General features: G+C 40.4%; 1 protein-coding gene across 6 annotated transcripts in view; it reads right to left on the reverse strand.

Annotated features, from left to right (window-relative positions):
• TENM2 (teneurin transmembrane protein 2) overlaps positions 1–25,613 on the reverse strand; it is a gene marked incomplete at both ends in the record, with an annotated part of 471,616 nt that overhangs the window by 96,429 nt on the left and 349,574 nt on the right. For all 6 annotated transcript variants that reach the window (XM_079542339.1, XM_079542338.1, XM_079542337.1 and 3 more), the window contains 3 exons: positions 979–1,174; positions 8,942–9,147; positions 19,878–20,000. In XM_079542339.1, the coding sequence (XP_079398465.1) occupies positions 979–1,174; positions 8,942–9,147; positions 19,878–20,000 (525 nt within the window). The remainder of the gene's footprint in view (positions 1–978; positions 1,175–8,941; positions 9,148–19,877; positions 20,001–25,613) is intronic.

The raw sequence follows: 25,613 nt of genomic DNA on the forward strand, positions 1-25,613 counted from the left end.
CATGAACAGTTAGGTTCCTACTTAATACCACAGTATTGGTTATCCTCCCCCACCCTCTGGGACTTCAGCTAAGAAACTAAATTTTATAATAATGTAAAAGGAAGAAAAAGCTTCATATCATCAATCACATACGGCTGGAAAAGACCTCCAATTTATTTTTCATCAGACTCACTCAGTTCAACTTCTTTCAATTTCTCTTTCTCAAAACTAATACATTTGTGCAATATAGAGTCACTTAACACTTCAAGAGCCAGGATGGAGTAGCATGTAGACTATCTCAGTTTTTGATGCTACTGTGATAAGACTTTCACAGCTCATGAAATGCTCCAGAGATCAACACATCTTCTGACAAAGCTTGGAGAGCTTATGTTCAGTTTGGCTTTCAATTAAAGCCAAAATTATTCTTGTAACAAAACCGAAAGTATCTCAGATGATAGGTTGGATGCTCTTCTGCTATTTATTCCATCATGTTGAGATGAACACCAGCTAGATGCTCACCACTAGGTGAGCAGCTAGCTGTAATACGACATATACCTAATTAATGAGCTTAGTTCACCTCTGAGGTGACTGCAAACAACCTCATTCTTAGTTGTCAGCATTCTGTACCATCTTTCTGCAAAGATTAAACAGCTCTCTTGTTGAATGCAGTGTCCTGTTGGTTTACAAAGAAAGGTCTTTGGAGAAGCAAATAGGTATAAAAAATGACTGTGAAAAGGGAGAGGAACATCAGCTGGAGAATGCAGTTTTGTTTCTCCGAACTAACCTCAAGAACTACAGGAATCCAAAACTCTTAAAAGAAAAATAATGAAAAAATCAATACCCTACTGGACCCATTTGAGATTAGCGTTAAGAAAAAATGCCCAACAACACAAGGACAAAAAAAGGCTGATTACTAAAGACTGAATGAGAGTATCATGACTTTAACTATGAGAACGTATCAATAAAGAGAAGAAATGCTCAGTTTCTGGAAATACCTACCCAAAATAACTGTACTGAAGGAGACTACTTCTTTGTCCTTGCCATCATTGTAAAACGCCAGGTGCCACAAACCCACATCCAAGTACTGAACAAACACAGCTTCATTCTGAACAAGAGTCTGAATACTTCGCCGTTCCCGTGGGGATTCCACCACACTCCATTTCTCTTTCCCATCCAAGCGTTCCATGAAATCATACTGCAGTATAGGAAAAAGAAAACAAAAAAAGAAAACAAAAAAACAAAACCCCAAACAAACAGACCAGAATGCAGAATGATATCTCAAAATCTCACATAGTCTTGTATTAGAAACATCATAAAATGGTATTTCTGCAAGACAGGCTAATATGAAGCTAATTTCTACTGGGTTCCCCTTGAACTCACAGAATTTCGTGACTGCTTTCCTAAAAACTGACACAGAACTGTGCATCTTTCCTCTGCACAGGTGATTAAAAATGTAACAGCAGTATTTCTTGACCAATCGAGTTTTGAGAAAGAAGTTAAAATCAATGCTTTGACTCTTCACAAAATTTTAGGTTCCTACAGAGCTTTCAAAGCTGGAAAACTTTAACACGTGAGAGAAGCACCCTTTCCTTAGCAATCATCTGCCACAATTTATTGCTGCAAGATGTACAAATATGTCAGATGCACCTTCAGACATATAATTGAATGGACAACCCCAGAATGCAAAAACAAACAGGAAAGCACAAACAAAAAATGGGTCTGTCTAACACAATGTAAGTTAGTATCCAATTAAAACACACTGTGAAAGTTTGACATCACAGAGCAGTTTGCTTACCTGAGTTTATATGCAGAACAATCGGGTAAGAGGATACAAGAACCAGAGAGAGCATGGAAAAGGAATAACACAAATCAGGTAGCTGAAGGCATTGAACTTCTATTAAGGAAAACTGAGAATTTCTGTTTGGATGCTTTGGAAAATTACATTAATCTTTGGAAGACAGATGAAGCATAGCAAGTGATTATTTAGAGTATAAGAGGGATGGCACCATTAACGGTATGAAGCTAAAAAAAGAAAGAAAGAAATTTAAGATGAATGTCAGATAAGCTTCCCATCTATTAAGCTCAGTAATAGCCTCCCAGTGGAGATGCCACTGCATCACACAATTAAACAAAGACTAGAAGAAATATTGGTTAATCTACAATAGGGAATAACTCTGCATAGCAAAGCAGCTGTACCAGAACTCCTAATACTCTTTCTTTCTTCTTTTTTAAATATATATTTTTTTCCTATTCTGTCTTTAAGCTTTGTGATTCTCGTGTTCTCAACCTGATGCTACGCTCAGCTTCCCAGCTCTCATGGCCCCTATCTAAGGGAAGTCCTTAGGAAACAAGAAAAAATATCTCATCTTTTCATAGCTGCATAACAAGTCCCCTATGAAAATACAACTTGTTTTAGACACATTTATCTATCTATGAGTAGATAGAGACAGACATATCTAGAGAAAGAGATATGTTCAATAAAACATAGTGAAAGTACACGCTTGCTGGCCAGTAGTTTCATTGCACTTCCTTCTGTTATCTCCAGCATGTACAGCCTGTGCTTGTGGCAGTTCTCAGAAAGCATAAACATTCACTTCGTTTTATTTTAAACAGAAAACTGTCAACCTCCATCCAAAAAAGATCCATAAGGGCTGTCTTGTACATCGAATTGCGCTCCTTAACATTGAGTTCTAGCAAATAATACACAATATGCAATAAAATAACGAAGATTATCCCTTCTTGTAGAAAAGACAGAAGGTTGGACTGATTTAATGAGTTAGTGACATACTGCACATCTATTTCAAGCAGTGATATAAAAGCTGACCTTTCTGTTTCGAAATTGTGTAGTGATTATAATAGGAGCAATAAAGCACTCAACAGACTTAGCATTACAACAAAGGCAAAAAAAGTATGGAGGTACTAGTACTTTCTTTTTAAATACATGAAACCATGACATCAGTATGCAGCCACAAAGGAAATCCGTGACAGCACGAGTTGGAGCCTGTATCTACCGTTGTTGAAGGCTACTGCCACAGTAAGTGCATTAGTCACTCTTCCCAATGCCTTTACTCATGGCAAAACAATAAGTGATGTGAAATAAAAAGTTTCACCAAACTGTTAAAATCTAATTGCCACTTATTGAGCCTTTTTTCACACAGGATTTTCACCAAAGAAGATAAATCAGGTAAATTAATGCATTTAAACCAATGCACACCAGAGGTTTAGAGAATTCTGGCGTGTCAGAAACTCTCAGAGCGTCCGAGGTGCCAAACACACATGTATCTATCTCTTAAATCAATGACATTTGGAAATATTACTAAAACCTACTGTCTAGCAGTCAGAGGTTAAGGACAGACTCATCACCTCTTTGGGAAATGTTATTACTTGGGCAACATCTTGGGAAAAAGAAATCTTGTTCCTCAGAACAATCGTTCACAAAGGGTCAGCTAGGGAAGTAGCAATAAAAGCTGACATTTCTCACTGGCAACACGCTGTTCATCTCTGCTTATGCTGGCAGGTTCCCCTGCCTCCCCTCTGTTTGATGCTGATTCTACCTCATATAGCAGAGAAGGCTCAGCAGTTGGCAAGATCGAAGGGGAATAGTACTCAGGCTGAAACTGCCTGAAGTAGTTTTAGCTGCAGAATCTCTTTTCACAATGACAGGTGTGACCTAGAGAGAGCAGGTCTCTTGGCATGGCTCCCCATAAGGCAATAATTTTAACTACACACTGTAGAGACTCTTCAATTAAACCGTGAAGAACTATTTCATGCTCAGGCAAAAGTGTAATGACTAAACATCAATAACTTTATGACTTGTGAAGCACCACCGCAAACTGATGTAGAATATAACAATAAATGTTTATCCCTCTCTGGATTCCTCAGGACTGTGAGAAAAAGAAAGAAGATAATTCATTTGCTGCTGCTTGCCTGCATGTACAATCTTAATGGAAGTACTGGGTGCACCCCAAAATCTAAAATCCCTGACCAAAAGGTCACTGAGAAGGTCATAACCAGATATGATTTCTCTCTATGGTTGGCTGGATCATCATTTTGTTTCTCGCTGCCCTGTTGATTTTCTGATTTACTCCACTTTCATGATTAATTACCATTATATAACACTGTTCCAAAGATATCACTTTTGTTTTAAAGCTACCTACTGACAAATATGCACAGATTAGAAGACACAGCTAGGAAACAAAATAAATACTTTCACGATCGTTAAGAAGCCACTGCGTAATTTTTAATCTAACAAGAACAACTACTGAGGAAAACTGAATTGCACGCACTAGGAAATGGATCTAGTCAACTATCAAAATCAGCTCTGAAGCAGTTATTAATTTTCACTGGCTTTTTTTTTTTTTTAATGATCCTTTATGTTTTGCGGCTCCATTCAGAAAATCACACTAAAAACAACTAAAATCTGGCCAGAAACAAAATGCACCAGAAATCACAAATGATGACATCCTCACCGTTCAGTTTTGCAGGGGAGAGTAGTTACAAGGATTAAAGCTCCATATAAAGAAGGCTACTTCTTCAAACAAATTCTAAATTCACACTTTCCATGATTGTTCATTTATTTTACTACACAGCACACCAAAACCCTACTGCATACTTTTATTTACAAACCTAAATCTCACTCTAAGTTCTTTCTGGGCAATTTGTTTTTATGATTTCTTCCTTCAGTGCTTCTATCTTTCTCTGATGCATTTTATTAACGGGCTAATAAGGTCTTTCTTTTTCCAGTAACCACGAGGAGTCAGAAAAACAGTTTAGGAACAGAGCATGTACGATAGCAACTACAATGCACAGCATCATCCACAATGCATCCTCTGCACAATGCCACACATCCATTCATAAGATCTGTTGAGAACAGCTGCCTGCCAGAAGAGAACGAGTTGTGAAAGCATCAAGAAGCAAACAGCTCTCAGGCACTGGAACATCGACTTTTCTTAGATTTTAAACCACTTGCATACTACCACAAAATCATTAACAGTCTTTGAAAATAGGAGCTGAAAAGAAAGAGCTATTAGAGCTCTTGTCTTAATAATGGATGTGTCTTCAGATGGGGAAAAAAAAAAAAAAAAAAGAGAAAAGAAAAAGAAGAAGAAAAAAGCATATCTGGCATTGTGGCTAGCATTCATCTTATTATGCTAAAGCCCTGTAAGAGCTACAAAGCCAATAATAAAACAAATGTCAGGGAAACTTGTTTGCAGAGTGCTTTAAAATTAGTTCTTTATCAAATCCAGTTGGTAATTATTCATTAAAATACACCCATGAAACATCTGACCCACACAGCCAACAGCCAAGGCGCTCATTTCAGCATTTAAACGTGCATCTTGACTGTGACAGAACACAATGGGTGCAGTGCAGCACAGCATTCACTACAACAGCACAGTCACCATCACAGAGCTCTGAAATGAACAGATCACTTTCCAGCCACAGTAGTGGCTGGGAAGCAAGGTAATACTGAAGCTCTTCAGCTATTCCCACTGTTTCAACTAAAGACAGTTCTAAATCAAAATGGTTTTCATTAAATAGAAAACACTGCTGCAAACGGAGGCAAAACAACTCCATGCACTGCCTTCTCCAGACATGGTAGGGATGCTTCTATATGGTTACTTTATTTCATGCATCATTGGGAATACTTTAACAACGTGTAGTAACATAATTGCTGTAATCTCTGCAGGATCACTTCATGCACTGTTTGACATTTACAGTTCATTTTCCATACATTATCAGTTTTATTATTATCTTCTACGATCAAGCCTGTACTGCACATTTTTCTAGTTCTATGCAGTACTACATAGATTGGAAGAATTTTCTTTGAAAGCAATGCGTTTCTTTTTCTAGTCTGCTTGCCACTCAGAATATTTCCTCTCTCCTCTAGAGCTCCATTCCCCATGCACATGGCACACAACTGCTTCTAGAGAAGTTTACAGCTACATCAGTTTGACTGACTGAACTACGCATCTGGAATATCTGCTAAACACTTCTACTGAGAAGGTTAAATCTCAGCAGGGCCCACTGACAGGAACTGCATCTTGTTGTCTCAGGTTAATCATGTATCTAATTTGCTGATTATTGACTTATTCCCACAAAGGATTTTGCTAGGCTTGACATACCAGCACTGATCATGATGAACTGTCAAGTCAAGCTGTTCTCTGCTTTACAGTTCACGTCCCTAACTTGCAGAAACAAGGATTTCAAATTTCAATTCTAAAATATTGCCTGGTGTTAACTTCAGACTATTTTCATTAATACAAGACCATTCTGTTTCTTTCTGTCAGAACAGGTCTTCCTTTTACCAAATCCAGTGTGTAACAGCTTGCTTTTCTTTTTCCTGGGAGCATTTTGGGTGCATTTTAATATAGCAATCTTCTGCTGTATTATTCCCACTGAAAAGCACCAAGAACTTGCACGAATATAGGATTTCATTATGCTATTATGGAAGAAGGTTGGAACTGCTTCTACTACCTAAAGGCTGGAAATGAGGTTCTCTAAGGAGGATTCAAGCTAAGTTGGAAACACAGTTGGTATTTCTCATTATTTAATTTATCAGAAAGGTTATGAAATTTATATCCAGTGCTCAAAAGGTTTAGCAAAGGAAAGAATGGAACTCTGCTTGATCCTAGCTTCTCAGACAAGAACATTATAATGAAATCTGGAACAAATATAGCTGAACACAGTGCAATAGAAATTAATGTTCGGCTTGAAGTACAAACTGTATTTATTTTGTACTACCACTTATTTTTCTTCTAAGAGATAGAGGCATACCTCCACTATGTGATAGTTAGACAATTATAATTAACTTGTAATTACATAAAATCTTGACGGTCATTTTGGAGCTTTGGCTGCCCTAAGCTAGTTTTACTTCATGATTTATACTTTTGTTTGTTTTCATCATCTAAATTGCTGGGTGATTTTCCATGGTGGCATGATATGGGAAGAGAGCACCAAAATTCTGCACTGATGAGACATGCTCAGTGAATTATGTCATTGCCTCATGTGCAGCTTATGATCCATAGACATTATCTGGCCAGTGACAACGCATCGAAACACAAGTGCCAAAAAAATCAAAACATCCTCCAGAAAGGTCCCAGCCTTGGATCATATTCTCGGTGGATATCTTCTGTGATGGATGGATGTCTGAAAATGGCTGAAAATTGCTCAACATTATATAAAAATCTTCCCAGTTTATCTGATCTTTGTACAGAACTTCAGGATGTTATATACTAGCCCTTGGCTGTATGGAAAACAAACCACTTGCCCTTCTCCTTCATTTGTGGTCTGCTGGTCTTCATTTCTTACCAGTCAGACATATCTGGATATCAGATTCATACAAACACTTGGTAACTCGTAGAAGAATTCTTAACAGCATATGAGAAGTCAATGGAGTTCGCATAATCATAAAGCTACTTGCTCACCAATTCTTAAAAGCAGAAGTCTTAAATCTTTTCTCTCAATTCTACCCAAATCAGCTTAAAAATTTTGGATTTCAATTCAGACTTCAGGCAAGAATAACAGCCAAGAAATAAGAGCCAATGCAGACTAGTTCCATAATAAGTAGATCCCAAATTCAGTTAGCATAGGTGTAGTTTTCCTCAGATACTCCTTCTATCATGACTTTGTGCATGCACATGGACGCTGTTCTCTCAGGGCTGATACCTCCTTGCAAGCAATATGAAAACACTTTCTTTGTATGACAATGCAATTATGTTGAAGTCTCTGCACTTGGCTTAATTATTTATGTAACTGCAGTCTGCTTCGCCAAATGAAAACATACTATCAGTCCTTTGCAAACCTGGACAAGGCATCTACGAATGTTGAAAAGGCTTTTTCTCAAAGTTCTAAGTTTGATCTTTGGAAATCATAAACTAAATCAAGCATTTAAGTGTAGCTGGTGATTTTTTTAATGAAGAACTGATTTTCAGCAGCAAGGATATGCATGAAGTAAAGGTTCCTTTCCAAAAGCTGGTTCCTATTTCTCCTTTCCTTGTTCTCTAAAAAGAATGGAGGCTCTTTCCTTTCAATATGTGCAACTGCAAAATATTATTGCTCATTACAGTTCTAATCTAAATAAATGAGAATCTTTCTATTCACATTAATGTCTTTAAATGTATTTTTTCCTCTTTGCAAAACAAAGCATGCCACTTTATTATTACAGCAAAAGAAATCTAAACACCACTGCACAGCCTAGAGGAAAAAGATACATAAATTTGGTCCTACTATAAGGCTACCTTTATCTACACCCTTAATTATGTACTACAAAGTCAATGCAAAAAAAGCGGTGGTGCAGAGTTTTCATCTTGCAGACAGTTAGAAATTAAGAACTGGGATTCCAAGCTGCAAGACCTGCCCAAAGTCTTAGTGAGATGTTAAGCCTAAATACTACCTTTGAGGAAAAATAGTAAAATTAAAGCTTTCCAGACATGGCCACCGTGTTCTGTCCTCTAATATGGTTGGGTAGCAGTGATGCCCAAACCTTTTGTGTGCTCAGCAATACTGTCAAAATCCTGTGGAGTCTGAAACTTCTACAAAGGCCTAAAATGATGTGTTATCAGATCTAGCTGTGCTGCATTCCAACTGCATATAGTGTTTTGATATTGTGAATCTGACCACCTTGACTTATCATTTTTGATGGGCGTGTAACTGGATAGGTTTACTGCAAGTGATTCCATAGTTTCCTCAGAGATTTAAGACCTTTCATGCCAAACTGAAAGTAATTTTATAAACCTGACTAGCAAGAACATCATACTTGGTTATTTCATTCATCAAAATACTGTTAAGGTGTGTAATAACCTAGAAATCTTAATATCAGGACAAATATCAAAAATTGAGTCATCCCCAAAATACCACACAGAATCCCTAAGCTTAAGCTCCAAAAGCTCAAATGTGAACCCAACAAATTCTCCCAACTTCTGAATTTTCCTATGTACGGCCAAGAAATACATGGATAAAGTACCTGTGCATGCGACGGTGGGAGTCCTCTTCTTATATAAACACCAAAAAGAGCATCCTTCCCCAGGGATATGTTGAACTTCAGGAACTGTGGCTGGCTGATATGGATCTGAGACCTCCAAAACACTCCAGGGGGCACTTCTTGGGTGACCTTGCGGCCAACTTCTGTTTCCCCACTATCTATGCTGCTATTCCTAGTGACCCATGGTCCTATAAAATAAAAACAAATATAAATCAACTGTAAATCAAATGAGATAACTGCTTTTAATAAAGGCACTTTTAGCAGTGGCATTCAAGAGTAACATCTGCAGCAATGCTGCTGTTTAAATCGAACTGCGACTTTCCTAATTTCATCCAATCTGTTGCTGTTTCAATAAAAAAAGGAAGAATTTGGTCCATATATGCTAAGAAAGAAGGCTTTGAACCTGTTTCTGTGGAGCATCTGCAATCTTCTAATTCCTCTGAGCCTTCAATTCTGTGACTGCTTAGAGACTCATTTAAGCACACTGCAATCTCCTTTTGCGCTTTTCAGCTGTCTTCTATGCAACCAGCATAGCAAATTTCAGAAAGGTGAACTGAAGGTGTAATTTCAATCTTAATGAACTGATTGCAAATTTTATTACTATTGCTTTATATAGCAAAGCAGTCCAATAAATCCCCATTCACAGACAATAGAGTTGGTAGAAGAAATGAAATGCACAGAAGAGGATTTAGAGAACAGTTTCTGTACTGTAACATGTGTCTTCTTATTCTTTAAAGAAAGTTAGTGTAACTCAATTCACTGCCTTTTAATTCTCTGTCTGAAGCAGTGAGACTGTCTATCTATAGGTCTCTCTCTTCCCCACAGATAGTTGCAGGGTTAGCTAAAATCCATCTTTTGATGGTTCTTCAGCATGCATTATTGAAGCCAAGATGGTTGAGTTGCTCTGGCTTCCAGCCCCTGAAATAGCCTTCAAAACTTGGTGTGAATCTCGTCTGCTTGGCAGCTGATCAGGATGGTTCTGAGGTTACATATTTTAAACACAGAGTGTGATAGGTGAAGAGTTAGCAGTGTTTTCAAGCTACAGCATACAACATTTCATTTTATGTCTTGTATCCTCAAGCAACCTGGCGATAAGTCCATATTTTAATTATTATAACAGATACTAAAAAGGCCAGAAAAAGACAAATTTCTGTTGCCATCACAGAAGTCTAAAGGGGTCATTAATATCTCTATTGATGCATACTGGATGGTACCAATACCTCAGGATTTGTTAAAAGCTCAGCTGTTCACTTCATGTTTTTGTCATGGTGATACATCATTTTCCATATGTGGCAAGCTACTGCTGAAATGTTTTCCAGCACTGTGTGAACGTAACAGGATGGCACAGAATAACATATAATTCCAGCAGGTAAGTACATAACAGCTTTTCTGCGCTGGCTATCCTTAATTGAAAGAGCTGCAATAGCACTGCTTCATTTCTGGTTCCAAATGATCTGTTAGCAGCGCTTACACTTGTACATAATGAAACAGATACGCTGGCAGTGTCTTCAAGTGGTAAAAGAATGATTTGAACACCAACTGCTACCCAGTTCTTGGTAAATTTTCTTTTTTCATTTTCTGTGCTAATGGATCAATCAAACATATATTTATCATTACAGCTCTTGGGCCTGTCCTCTTCAATATCTTTATTGATGACCTCGATGAGGGCATCGAGTGCACCCTCAGTAAATTCGCAGATGACACCAAATTGGCTGGAAGCGTGGATCTGCCTGGGGGTAGCGAGGCCCTACAGAGGGATCTGGACAGGCTGGAGAGCTGGGCTGGAGCCAATGGGATGAGTTTCAACAAGGCCAAATGCCGGGTCCTGCACTTCGGCCACAACAACCCCAGGCGACGCTACAGGCTTGGGGCGGTGTGGCTGGAGGACGGCGTAGAGGAAACGGACCTGGGGGTATTGATTGATGCTCGGCTGAACATGAGCCGACAGTGTGCCCAGGTGGCCAAGAAGGCCAATGGCATCCTGGCTTGCATCAGAAACAGTGTTGCAAGCAGGAGCAGAGAGGTGATTGTTCCCCTATATTCAGCACTCGTCAGGCCGCACCTCGAGTACTGTGTCCAGTTTTGGGCCCCTCACTGCAAGAAAGATATTGAGGCCCTGGAACGTGTTCAAAGGAGGACAACAAAGCTGGTGAGGGGTCTGGAGCACAGGCCATATGAGGAGAGGCTGAAGGAGCTGGGAATGTTCAGCCTGGAGAAGAGGAGGCTCAGGGGAGACCTTATTGCTCTCTATAACTTCCTGAAGGCAGGTTGTAGTGAGCTGGGGGTCGGCCTCTTCTCTCGTGTCATTAGTGATAGGACCAGGGGGAATGGCTTCAAGCTACGCCAGGGGAGATTCAGGCTGGACATGAGGAAGTATTACTTTTCAGAAAGGGTGGTCAGGCACTGGAATGGACTGCCCAGGGAGGTGGTGGAGTCACCGAGCCTGGGGGTGTTCAAGGAAAGGCTGGATGTTGTGCTGAGGGACATGGTTTAGTGGGAGCTATTGGGAATAGGTGAACGGTTGGACTGGATGATCTCTTAGGTCTTTTCCAACCTTGGTGATTCTATGATTCTATGATTCTAAAGCAATGAAAGAGATGCAGAGACAGCCTGCAAAGAAAGGAGAATTAGTTGCTGACTAATTAGTTATTCCTGCCTCTTTCTAAGAACAGTGCAGTTGAAGAGAAGCCTTCAAAGGAAAAGCTATTTATAGGTAGCATGACAATAAGCATTACTGTTATGATAAAGGCTGCATAAGGAGTAAAGGTGAAAAGATCAATACACCAGCACCTCTTCCAATATTTTAAACCTGTTCACTCATCAATGAATAATCTGAACTGTGTATTTTCAATTCAGTTGATTTCATGACTGCAACAAAGTCACTTCAGTCCATCAACTCCAGTGCAAACCTTTGACAGATGTAATCTACCGAGCCAGATGTAAAGCAGGTGTGAATCTGTAGCTCAACTCTGCCTCACCTTAACAGCCATTCCCTACATCTCCCCTCCAGCCCTTGCAGTGGAATCTGCTTGTTGTTTTGGTTCTTTTGAAGCAATACTTTATTGATCCAACTCTAACATTCAATGGAAAGTGGTCCTGTACAGTCAGAGATACGGTTTGTGTCAGAAGCACAAATCCAATGCTCCAAGCAGGTAAAAAAAAAAAAAAAGAAAAGAAGCTTATAGTTACATTTACCTCACCTCATAAACACTGTATATCTAATCAGAGCTACTAAGTCCTGAGCCAGCTGCCAACACAGCACTACAGCTTATGACACAAAAAAAGTTTAGAGAAATGAATCCTTGTTTGAACACTTTAAAATTGACATGGGGTTATAATGACCTTATGCTGTATCTGATTTGCATGTTTTGGTCAGTACACTTCAGCCTACATAATAAAGCAGGAGGCAATGCTTTTGGAGCAGCGCTTGTATATTCACTTGAGTTACTTTGCAAATAAGTTTACTTCCTATCATTAAAAGACAGATCTTCAATAGAGGCTCGAGTTTTAGTAGTTGTGGTTGAATTTAGCCTAAGCCTCCTTTGTATTTACAAATTCTGTTCTTTATTTCTAACAGAGAAAGGCTATTTTCCAGGAGGATCTAACCTCGTAATACATCAACCAAGCTTAGAAGAGAATATTCTAGTCATCAAGAGAACCAGAGTTACACAATTCACACTACTTTGATGCACACCTCACAGGTGATAATATATTGAATGTCAAACCTACAAAAAAAAATATTTTAAATGGCAAAATGGCAATTTATTTTTCTCATGAAGATAATTAAGCTTTAGTGTAGAAATTGCTTAAAATGGCAGTTAAAACCAGCAAACTAATAAAGAATAATCAGCCTAAAAACATGACTCAGACTCCTAAAACTACTGCAATTATTCAGTTTGGTTTGGCATTATTTTCAGAAGCACCTCCCCATAGATGTTATTTTCTTGCTGTACTGCAAAGGTGACCTACTTTCCACTTGTCCAAACCATTCCTTCCAGAATATTTCAGTGTTTCAAGACTCCACTTAGCAATTCCTAAGGACTGTGACAGCTGGAGGAGTTCAACTCAGTAGAGAATTTTAAAAGTGAGTTACATGAGCATTTATCAAATGACAGACACGTGATGAAGATACACTTAACCCCTAAAAAAAAAAAAAAAAGAACAAAGAATGGAATGGATGAATGACTCTTTAGTTTCAAGTCTTCATTTTTGGAGTAATGCATATCTCTGCTCTGCATCCAGCCCATGCCATACGTATGTGAAATTTAGCTGCTGCCTTCTGTCTGGCATGGTGAAAGAGAGACCCTTATTTTTAATTTTAAGAATTTAATGCAAGAATTCCTGTTTTTATGGCTCTAGGTTATAATGCTGAAGTTGTAAGACTTACAAATGTTTGGAGTCATGTCAAAATATTTTCAACTAATTTGTAGGGAAGGTTTAAGTCCAGCAAGCAAGCATAGCTCTAGTGAGTATGCATTACTGAATGTATTTTCATAAATTCCTGCTGAATTGTTCTCCCATTGTTACAAAACACAAAAAGGACACAAGCATTTTGGCAGGACTTCTTGCTTTGTCACAGCCAGTGCACTGAGCTGGTCATCATCGTGACACTCTAAGATCAATACTTGTAAAGCAAATATTAATCATCATCTATTAAAAACTCACTTTCAACAATAATTCGGTCACATAAAAAACAGCATAGGAAGGCTCTCGCCATTGGCTGCATCATGTTCCTTACACCTCAAATTAGAAATAAAGGAAGGAAACGCAAAGTACACATGGCCACTGAACCAGATCTTAGCCAACTGACTTCAGTTCATTTCTTTAAAACTCCAGAAGCAGAACACCGTCATCCTAGCTTTACATTTACAGCAGCTTTGCGGCGCTAACAGCTTCACTTAAAAACTTTGTCTCTAGAGACTCTTAAAGTAAACCTCTTTTATAGCTTCCTTCAGTCTTCACCTCCTAATGCAGAGCATGCATCTTTCCACCTGATTCACTCCCTCCAGCTATTTTTAGAAGCTTTTCCATTTTGATGGACCACTGCAGATCACGTTCAAAGAACATAAACTGCAGTTAAGTGAAGTTACAGATGTGACAGACTGACAAATTTGAGAAGAAAGACCAAACCAAACAACTCACATTACCATGAGCAAATAAACCCCTAAATCATTCTCTCTGCTGCGGGTGGCTGTCTTAGAGTTTTGTTTATTCCGTAACTCTATGGATACTTGATTTTTTCCCCTGTGATTTCCTCCTTATAAACATCAGCAAAAAGAGAGTTTTAAAAACGTACTTCTTCTCCTTACCCAGGGGAGTCATTTCAATCTCTCAGTCAAACATATATTTATCAACTAAATAACACTTATTCATTTAAACTGCTGTGTTATTTACCCAGTCGAATTACTATTTTGGCATATACATCTGAAAAGACTGTTTTAGAGCTCCACTATGTTTGCCTTTGAAGCTATCAGACAGGCGATACACGACAACAGCAAGGCAAACTCCCCCACTTGTCAGTTGGCCTCATCTTTGAGCTGGAGGTCAGCCTCAAGGTGGCAGCTGATACGACTTGCCCATCCAGCCTTTAATTTAAATTACGTCAAGCAGTGTCAGCGATGCAGCAGAACTGCACCTACGCCGAGACGAGAAAACTTGGGGTTTATAGGCTGCTCTGCCACATCAGGGTCAAAATTTAAAACAGTCAAAATTAAATCTGGCTACTGCCAGCGTCCTGCTACAGACATCACGTTTAAATAGCAATTACTTCAGTCCTTTGATTGTGTGCCTTTATAACAGAGATGGCTGCAAAATGTGTCTTGATAATATGTTTGAAAAATATCTGGCAAAATAACCATTCCAACACATCCATAAAAAACTACCAGAACAATCTGGATAATCTCAAATTAATTACAAGGAACAAATATCACCACGATGGTTAAAGAGCTTTCTCCTTCGCTGCTCTCCCGGTACCTCTCCACTTCAGATAAAGCTTTCCTTATCTTTAAATCTAACTCATTTTTCTGTTTTCGTATCACTAGAGATTTTTACACTTGACTCAGAATTCCAATGAGCTGTATGGTATCACTGTGTAATCACTCAATAAAGAAAATAAATATATGTAAGCATTCAAAAATGTATTCCGCTGATTTTCTGCTAAAAAAAAAAAAAAAAGAACAAATGATGATAATTAACAACTTTTTAATGATGGACATTTTTCTCCACGTAAGTTTGTTATTCATATGACCAGGCATTTCTTATTAATTCAGAATTGAAAAAATAAATCAATCAGTATTATGCATTACTATCTCACTTACTAATTCTTCTGTGAACTTACGCTCCAAAATTACCTACTGCTAATACCTAGGACCCAAGTGAAAAACAGGTAAAACAGATTGACCGCTGGTGCAAAACAAATTCCCAGAACTACAATAATGTAAGAGGCCAGGAAATGAGGGTTTGTCTGCAGAAGCTGCTATGACACTTCTTGAACTTCGGTTACGCTGATGATGCTGAGGTAATAACGAGCTCTATTTAGTGAAGAGGAAGGAAGCTCCTGAATTTGTATGAGCTTCCATGTGTCCAGCAAAACAGCATCTGAAACAAAATCAGCACCGGGACTGTTGGCCAGGATTGCATATTTCTATTGTGCTGAAAGAAATTCTGCAAAGGAACCATCTGCTTAAGACCACTGCTCTGCCTCAGCTGCAGCCAAGCAATCTGGCCCTGCGGGTGGAATTAAGAAATGTCTCTCTGCTACTCTGATACACCCAGAAACGTAGGCACATTTTCACATTCCCATAGGCGCAGCTTCTCAAGATTTGTTGTTTTCAGAATCAAAAGCAAATTATAACTGAAATGAAATGAAGAGCTGTTAGTTCCCAGCGTTAAGCAAAGAACACATTGGCATGTATTCCTGCATCACTGCAACAGTCATCGCTGATGGTGTATAATTCAGCTCACCAAGTAACTCTGAACATAGCAACTCATACCATCATCATCAACACGATCACAGCAAGTAGAAAGAATTCCTCTTCTGCTCTGCTGAACTTAGTCATACACTTTGCTTATGCTCTGGCAGCCTTGGAGACTGGTGTATTTTCAGAAGACCACATCTGCCACCCTTCATAGGGTCCACATTATTATTCCTGCTCACTAACAAGTTAATTAAGTTCTAAGTTACATTAGCCACATAAGTATTTGGTAAGATTAATCCACCTGGAAAATGACAGCATGTCTTAATTAAACTGAATGAAGATAACGGAAGTGACATTTAAAATACATTGACTGTTACTACGTTTTGATCATCTGTTCAAAGCATCTAAAAGGAAACAGTTGGAACCAAAAGATGCATGCAGTTTACATTGTTAATGAGCTTTGAAGTCTGTTTTGTTTTGTTTTCTTAAATCTTCTAATTTTCTGCAACATGACAATGAAGTCCCTCCACGTGGTCCCCAGTCCTGATACTTTCTGATGACTGTGCCATTTTCAGGGTCATTGTTCCCGGCACTCAGGTCAGGGACCAACTTATTTCACTTGAATCCCCAGCAATATGTAAAGATTCTTTCAATGTAGAGTATTTATAATTTCTTTAATGCTGCTTGTTTGCTGCTCTGATAATAAAATATTTTAAATGTTGAAAAAACACTGCTGTATGCAAACCTTTCAACTCTTTCTCACCATAACATGGAAAGAGATGAAGACAAGCTACACAGCTTCACAATGACTGCAGACTGCAGTTTTCCATACCAATGCAAAGCAAATTTCTGCTAAATGAGCAGAATTCCGTTTTTTGTCTCCCTAGATCTGACAGGTTTTAAGCATCCATCTCAAGGACGTAAGTTCAGACCAGAGGACAATCTAAAATTTAACAGAAGACTTACATTTCTTCATTTTGTTGTTGCCACTGTATGCACTGAACCTGATAACTGGAAGTAAGTATTCTTCATTGGTGATAACTCTGGTTTTGAAATCCACATGCCTTGGTGGACTTACTAAAGTGCCTCACTAACTGAGATGAACCTGGATGAAGCTGGTTTGTTCAAAAACACCCAAACCCAGGAATATCTGACTATCAAAACTTACATGCAAATCTGCTTTTTCCAATTAGTGAACAGATATATAGTAACTAAACTGATCTTTCCTTGCCTATAATTGCCTTTGGTATCTTTTAAAATGCTCATTTCTAGGGTCCAACTTGTACTTTGTTTTTCAGCTGTATGGAACCTTAACTTAGCAAATCATAAAGTATAAAAACAATAAAGAAATTCTTGATTTTTGGTTTTAAGTAATATAAAATCTGATGAATTTGTGAGAACACCAAAGACAATGTATCAAATGACAGAAAAAAAATCTCTAAAGTATACTGCAGTTGGGATTGCAGCTGGAGCTACTTCGAATAATTCCACATGAATTACACTTATCTTAGGTGCACTCTGAAATGATTAAAGTTGACTTTTATAGTACATTCTGTCAATTAGAAAGGAAACTGCACATACTGTCAGGAAATGTGTCCAGCCTGCTATATAATTTTAAATTTAGAATATACTCATAGCACAGACTAACAGAATCCAGGCAAATGAAAGCACTGTAAGGTCACTTAGTTCACCTGTTGGTGAAGAAATGATTATTCCCAAACACTCTTTTTTTCCTTTTTTCCTTTTCTAGATTGATTACACCAAAATTCTAACATTATCCTTCTGTAATAGTAACAGACCAACAGGCTTCACTCTCAGATTTTTTTTCATAACATCTATCCCATTCCTGTAGCAATTCCATGACTCCAAGGCAGCCCCAACTTCTGTTTTTTAATGCACTATGAAGGACTACTGCCTCACCTAAAGCTAAAATCTCCTCAATTTGTCGATTAATCTAAATCTGGAGTTCAGCACAGGTATGAGAGACTAAAGGCAAAGGAAGTCATCCGGGGCTTTCCTGCAGCCAGAGCATGGTGGACTTCCCCTGTGGTTTTACAGCAGCACTGAGGACTTTTCTGCCCATTGCATTTGCTTGTTCCTTTCAGACAACCCCAGCACCAGCGATGCATAGTGTGCAATTACAAAAAATGTCCAATTGTGTTTTCTTAATAGTGAATTTTGTTTTCATTCTGATAAGAAAATGTGGTAATAATGTAATTCAAGTTTCCCTTAAATTGCATTTTTATTATGTCTTACCTAAATTCAGTCTCTTAATAAGGAACAAGCAGATCAAATTGAAGTATCTGCCTCTTTTTCCCCGTCTGAATTGCTCTTCTTTAAAATGCCTTACTTGCTGAGTAGGCACAGCTTGTGTTTAAGTGGCTGTTTTCAGACTAGGGGTTAAAGGTTTCTTTGGGAGAGCCATGTTTTGAAAAGAATGGCTTCATCCTGAGCTGTGTCAATTATAAAAAGGTCACTCTCCACAGCCAGAGTCCTGAAAATGGTTGTTGTGTTAAAAGCTGTCAGAGGCTTTCCTAAAAACTGCTGGGGTAGCAATATTAACTTGAACATAATAGAATGAATGGTGAGGTAGAAAAACTTTTCACTCTTCCCTACTGCAAGAATGTCTGTTTCAGATATTCCTTGTGCTCACCCAAGCCTGTCATTCCCATTACTCCTCTGTGGAAGATGACTTACCTAAACATTTTCTCCTTCCTCCTACAAAATTATCAACATTTCAGGAACCTTCTACAAAATGTCAGAAGAAAACTTTTCCAACACACTCTGAAGAAGTCCAACTGCAGCAATTTAAAGACATAACTAGCAGCGCTGCCTCCTGTCTCCTCCACAGGAGGCTACCAATCCCCAACAGCCGGCATCTCTGTCTCTTGAAATGTGCAATGCTAATTAGAGTAGGGTTGGGATGCACTGCCAGAATTTGCACTGCAGTGCCCCAGGCAGATGAGAACATTCAAATTCAACAATTCTGCTGCCCTACATTTGCACAGAGATGGCAACAAAAAGCTGCAGGGGAGGGAATTTGGAAATGTGTTAAACACTGCAGTTGTCTGCTAAGTGACCATAATTGAGGTCCTAGGCTCTTCAGGTTCCTGCCTCAAACCATAGGGTCTCTCACCTGTGTGCAATCTGGAAAGAGTTCAGCAGTAATACAAACATTCTGCCAGGTACTTAGGGGTGTGCTGTTCATCCACTGCGTGACCTACAGTAGGAGATGGAAGCCAAGCCAACAAGCTGCTGTCTGAAAACCTACCGTTGTCTTGCCACAACAAGGACGTTGCATTCCAACAAAAGGAGGAAGCCAAAGCTGGTGCCTCCACAAGAAAACATAAAGAAGCAGAGGTGCAGCAAATCTGCAATTTGTAAAAGGCCCGGCATGCCGAAGAACTGAACTCAGCTTTGCTCCCAACACCACTTTGGCTGAGATTTGTCCATCCATCCCATGCACATGCCCTGCGTTAACACTTGTTAGCTTAAGGCTTGTTTCGGGGAGCAGCAGGCATGGCGTGGGCTGTGGGTACTGAACAAAGCGATGCTCAGCTCCAAACAAAGCTGTGCTGCAGACCAGCACGGAGCGCTCTCACCGTGCTGCACAGCACTCCGTGGCACCTGGAGCTGGAAGGCCACGCTCTGCCTTACTGCTGCTCTTCTGGTAGGAGCCAGGGAAAGCCGCAGTGCTACGTAGCAAACACCTGAACCTCATCATCATTAGAAAGCATTCAATTTAAAAGTTTAAAAGCCTCTTTGCGATAACGTAATTTCTCTCTTTTTTTTTAACGTATGCCTTCATAGGCTAAGAAAGCGTTTCTGGTTCCAGACGTTTCCTCCTCGCTGCCCTCGCTCTTCATTCTCTACGGCACGCGGTTTTCCTTCAAGCGAAGGAATAACAGCAACGTGCGGCGCGCCACAGCAGCACGGGCCGGGGCTCGCCAAGCGCTGCACGGCCGGGGCGCGCGCCCGCAGGCCGAGGCCCCGCAGCTCACCTCTGCCTGCAGGTGGCGCCGCCGCTCCGTCCTCCGCGCCCGCCGCGCCCGGCCGCAGCCCGTTGCTGAAGGTGTGTCCGTCCGCGGGCTGCAGCTGCCAGTTCAGCCCCAGGAGGTGCATCGCTGCCGGAGACACAAAGCGGAGCAGTGAGGCCGCTGCACGCGGACGGGGAGAAGGGGGGAAGGGAGAGGAGATACAGCTGATTTCAATTAAACGGCTTTTTGGGAAACGCTACGGCGGCTCGTCCCGGAGGAACGGCAGTGTGCTAAGAAGCAAAACAACACAACGGGCAACAACAACAAAAATCGAAACACAAAGAAAAGCCCGATGACTCCCATCAATCTGTTCCGTTCATTTCTTTATCGGCTAGCGGATCAGTTCAAACCCTGGCAGGCGCTGGGACCGCACAGCGCCGCAGGCGGAGGAGCCGCTCTCGGAGACTCGGTGCTGCCCCACGTTTCTATCGTGTGTGATAATGTCTTCACTGATGGTAAAATTACCTTTAGCTGCGCGTATACTAATAGCGTGCAATTATTTCACGTTTATTACAACGTATCGACACGTTTACTAGTTTCTGTCTTAATTTTGCGGGTTACGCTTCACCGACAAACCCGGCTCTGCCAAACCTCCAACCGAGCGCGAGGAGCTCCGCTGCCTGCGCCGCGCCCAGCATCGCGGGCATCGCGGCCCCGCACCGCACCCGGCCCCGCACGAACAGCGGAGGCCGCGCGGCAACGGCCGGCGCTGAGGATTCTCGAGTGGGAGAAGGGCTGCTGCAGTGCCTTCACAACAGCGTGAGCTATAGGCACAGCGGCAGGGGCTAATTGAATAACTCCTGTGCATAATGCATGAGACTTGACAGGTCTGAATCACTCAGCTGTGGATTTATGTGCATCTTCGCTTTGTATAAACAGAAGCTACCTGAATACATCTCCATACTTCCATCATATTATCCCTGTGACATCCTCCCGATGCAGAGTAGAGGTGGCGGACTGAAAAGGCCACTGTGCAGTTTCTGTTCACTTTTGTGTGCTCCATCCTGCTCGCTCGCTCACTTCCCCCACCCAGAACTCACTATTTTGAGTTATGTGCTACAGTGGTGTTTGAGGGGAAGTGCTGTCAGCTGGCAGAGAACACTGGCATTACAATGATGGGCACCATCAGTGTTCCCTCCTGCAGTGTCAGACCCACGTGAGGTAACGTGCCACGTGCCAGCGCTGTGGTGCGGACAGGAGTGGCAACTGCCAACTGCTGCTGCTTCAATGTCAGGGCAAAGCAGTTCCTGCAGAGCTGTGGTTTGTAGCTCTTGAGACACCGTCGGACACATCGCCTCGGAACACACGGATCCACGGGAATGGGACTGATCTATACATGTATTCTTACAAATGAAGAAAAATAGCCTGAAATGATGCTTAGCTGAGCAACAAGTCCTGGAAAGTTAACAAAAAAGTTGCATCGGATGAAATGTTTTATTCAACTACAACTTTTTTCGCTTTGCCAAAACAAACGTTTTTAAAGAGCTTATCAGCCTAATCTCAAGCAAATGATTTTCTTTTACGCATGGCAAAGCTCACATAACAGGCAGATTGCTGCCTGGCCCCGCTGAGGGCAGACACTGCATGGCAGCACAGGGCTGGGCCCCAACCTGCTGCCACCAAGCGTCCTGCTGCACCTCTATCCTAAGCAAAGGGCATTGCAGATTCCCAGAATGAAAACTAGTGCTAGGAGAATTAGACTTTGGTGTTTTATCCTCTATTCAAAGTTGCAATTATTTCTTTATTGCAGGTTTAACCATAAATGTAGGTCATTTGAGGAGATGAAATTCTGTTGCTTCAAGTATGAACCACTCTTTCCAACAAAGAGATAAAGAAATCATAACTAATAGCCTGTCCAAGAGAATTATAGTTGCTAACTCATAATTACCAGGTAGATTTATACCACGAATTAAAAAAGATATTAAGGAAAACCTTGATCCATCTGCTTCCAAGTTTGCCATGATTTCATTAGTGACTGCACCGCTCAGTGTTTTAATCACAAACACACGAGGTAGGTGCAATTACAGCTCCTTCTTAATGGGGCAGGGGTTCGCGCATCTGCTGCTGCTCCCTGCAGAGCCAAAGATGAGGATCTCCTGCACAGCTCACGTAGCCATTGCTCGATCCCCATCCTTCCAGTAAGAGAAGCGGAATCATAAACGTGAGGAGCGTTCATCTTCCACCAAGAGCACAGTGTGAAAAGTATGTCATGGGGGCCTGCAGGGAGAGCTCCGTGTTTGTACTGCGCATAGCAAGCCTGAATAGCAGCTAAGCAGTGAGAACAAGGAGATACCTTTTCCCTCCTGCTTCGGCATGACACGAGATGGGGAATTTATATGATTAACCTTTTGTTCTGTTAATAAAAAAAAAAAAAAAGCCTCCAGCAAAGCAATAAGCAGAAGCCCATTAAATTAGAAATACTGGGATCCACTCAGAAGTTGAGTGTGTGCGTATCAGACGAAAAATTTGGCCTTGAGAATTTTTGTCCCTTCTCTGCTTATTTCTATTGTTGGTTTTTCTATTTGTCTGCTGTTTCAAACAGCTGAACAACCTGTGATGCCATGACTGCCTCCTTTCCCACACTCTGGTCGGGTTCTGACCACGCTTTCTCTCTCTGGCTATCTGTCCAGCAGCCAGCTGAGCTGGGACACGCAGCCAGACCCATATGCTGAGACAGACTGGAGACCTGGCACCGGGGGCTGCCTGGCGCCCACAGCCGTGGCCTCGCGGACACCAAGGGGAGCACTGCTCTTCCACACCAGCCCGCTTACTCAGACACAGTTCCTGAGCTCCACATATGGTTTACAGATCAACCCTTCAGAAAAAGTGCCATTTCGTATTATGCATATGATACATTTATAAATTATAGTTCTGTATGTTTTATAGGTATTTAATTGCGTTTGTTTGCTTTCCTCCTCAGCATTTAAGCACATTCTCCACGTTCTGGCTTTGAATTTCAAACACTGAGCTTGTCACAGTTTATCTGGTTCATTTAACACTAACATAAGCAACTGAGGAGACTGAATTGTACATTTATATTCTCTAACAATGAGACTACAGCAACACATGAAATGAAACCATTGAAATTTAGGTAAAAAAAAACAAAATGCACCAAAAAAAAACAAACACAAAAAACCAACCTTACCACAATGAGACATGCACACACGGTGAAAACACATAAAACTGGAAGCTAAAGCTCCATCAAGAACAAAAGCAAAGAGCTAGTTTAGCACTAAAGGTGGTACAGCTGTCAAGTATCAATCTAACTTGCATATGGTAGAGGTTACCAGAATGAATCACACCTTATTTTAAGAAACCCCCAAAGGCATGCAGGTCCCCAGACAAAGGAGAAAATTGGCATACGAAACTTTCTTGAATGTTCTCTAAGACTCTTCTTTAGTTCAATCCCTCTTTGTGGCCATAGCCCCAGTTTTCACACCAGTCAGAGCTCAGTCTAATGGACAACATTTTCCAAGCTAGGAAAGCTCTCTGTCCTCCCTTGGCACACACTTTTCTAAAATGGGAGACCTTTGGTCTTTTCATTCACTGAAGCACTATAACTGAGAGCCTGCCAACATGACAGAATCAATTTTTGCACTTAGACCTTCCCTCTACGGCACTCCTTAAAAGGAGGAATACACAGATGAATGATCATCACGTTTCCCACTCCAAGTGCATCTTCCCAGTTAAGGACTGGGAGATATACATCACTGCTTTATCAGGAAATTCAGTATTCCCGGAGCAACTCAGAAAGTTGGGAAGATTATAAATGTGTCCAGAATAATGAGTGTTTCTAAATACTAACTTTCCAAGTTGCCATGCATACTAAACCACTGCAAAGCACTTCCCTTATGTACTTTACCCCGTGAACCTCCCAAACTATGACCTCACTTCGTCAGGATGTATCTAAACACAGTATTCTATTAATTTCAGCAGCTTCATCTTTTTTCATGTGAAAAATAAACTGGTCTGCATCAAAAATATTAGAAAACAGACACGTTTGCTTTTTGCAGGCTAGTCTATCATAGGGCAGTGGACACTCTAGAAAGAATTTCCTTTCTGTTCAGTTATGAAATGAACTTGTTATTCTGGTATAATCAGTTTTGAATGACAAAAGTATGATTTCCAAATCAGGCCTAATGAATCATGGACAAGATGAAACCAAAGGTTCCTAATAAATCTTAGCAACATGTAATTCTATAGCGTGTATGTTTAAAAAATTTCTGCATGTGCATTTTTTTATTATGTTATGATGCATTAAAACACTATACTGACTATATAAATTAAAAGTGGATGTGCAGATAGATTTTTGTATAAATATAATAGATAATTAAAACAACATACCGCCCATATAGTTGTATAAGGTGAAAAAACAGCATTTGATTCCTCTGTGAACATAAAGATGGATGACCTGAATGACTTGGCAAGAATAAATGTATCCCAAGAAATAAATTAAAAAAAAAAAAAATTAAACCATGATCCCTTGTGATCATGTGCCCCTATTACAGTGGGAATTATGATACAACACAGTTAGGAGCCTCTCCTGCAGAGGTGTCCTGCACAGGAATGGCAGGAGTCTGAAGGAACTGCCCATGAAAAAGTTTCACAATGCCTGGGTACACTGTGCTTGGCTCTAACTGATGCTCTCTAGCTGGGGAGCAGGAATTATTGGGTGGGTGTAATGACAAAGGTAAGGAGCCTTCCCTAGCTCTTGACAATTCATGTTAACACACACACACAACCAGATCTTGCTAAATTAAGTTTCAACTGAGAGCCATATTTTGGTAGCATCTTCTAATTATTAGAAATTGAACATGTGGAACAGCTAGCCTTCATCAGATGTGCAATTCTGCAAGTGTTCATGTATGCAGTATGTCTGCATTGCAGACAGTAAAAGTCTTTTCCCACAAAGGGATTTGGCAACATGTGCCTGAAAAATTCTTCAATAAGTCTTGGCTGTTTTGCAGAGGCTTTTTTTTTTTTACCTTTCCCCAGGTAATTTTGTTGGCCAGTCTTTGTCTGCATGTGCAGCAGAGGAATACAAGCACTGTCAGTATGCAGCTACAATGGGCAGGCTGTATGGCTTCTTGTATTAATAGATGACAGTTGTCTGAAGGAAAGCTGCTGGACCTCAGGACCTGGACTTGCAATTACACAAAGGCTCCTTTGTATTCTGTTACTGGCAGAATGGGACAATGTCCACAGAAAGTTGTAAACTGTGGTTCCTCAGGTTTAACATATGATAAAGCGTTTGGAAAACCATTACTGCAGAACGTGAGACTTCACTATTCAAAGAGAGCAGTTTTAAAATGAACGCATGTGAACGAGTTACCATTTCTCTTTGCTGCATACACAGTAATACGTTTCCTAAATTTCAGGACTAGCTGCCAGAACTTTCAGTTCTTCCCTGCTCCTTGACAATCTTCTAAACTTTCATAATGAAATAACTTACTCTCAGGAAATAGAATGGTTTTGATTCCATTGCAGTCTGCTGAAAAAAAAAAAAATCAAAAGCGAACGCGTGATAGTTACATGTGAATTACCAATGAAAGAAATGTGCTTGATGCCTACACAGACTATGTTGATGCCACATTGGGTCTTCTTAGGCAAGCAGAAGAGAAATAAACACCACGCTGCGAGACACCCAGTGTGCTTGGAGCATAGATGCTGGAGTACTCATAAGGATCTCTGAGAGAGCTC

Source organism: Tetrao urogallus, assembly GCF_951394365.1.
Source record: "Tetrao urogallus genome assembly, chromosome: 14".
Taxonomy (NCBI): domain Eukaryota; kingdom Metazoa; phylum Chordata; class Aves; order Galliformes; family Phasianidae; genus Tetrao; species Tetrao urogallus.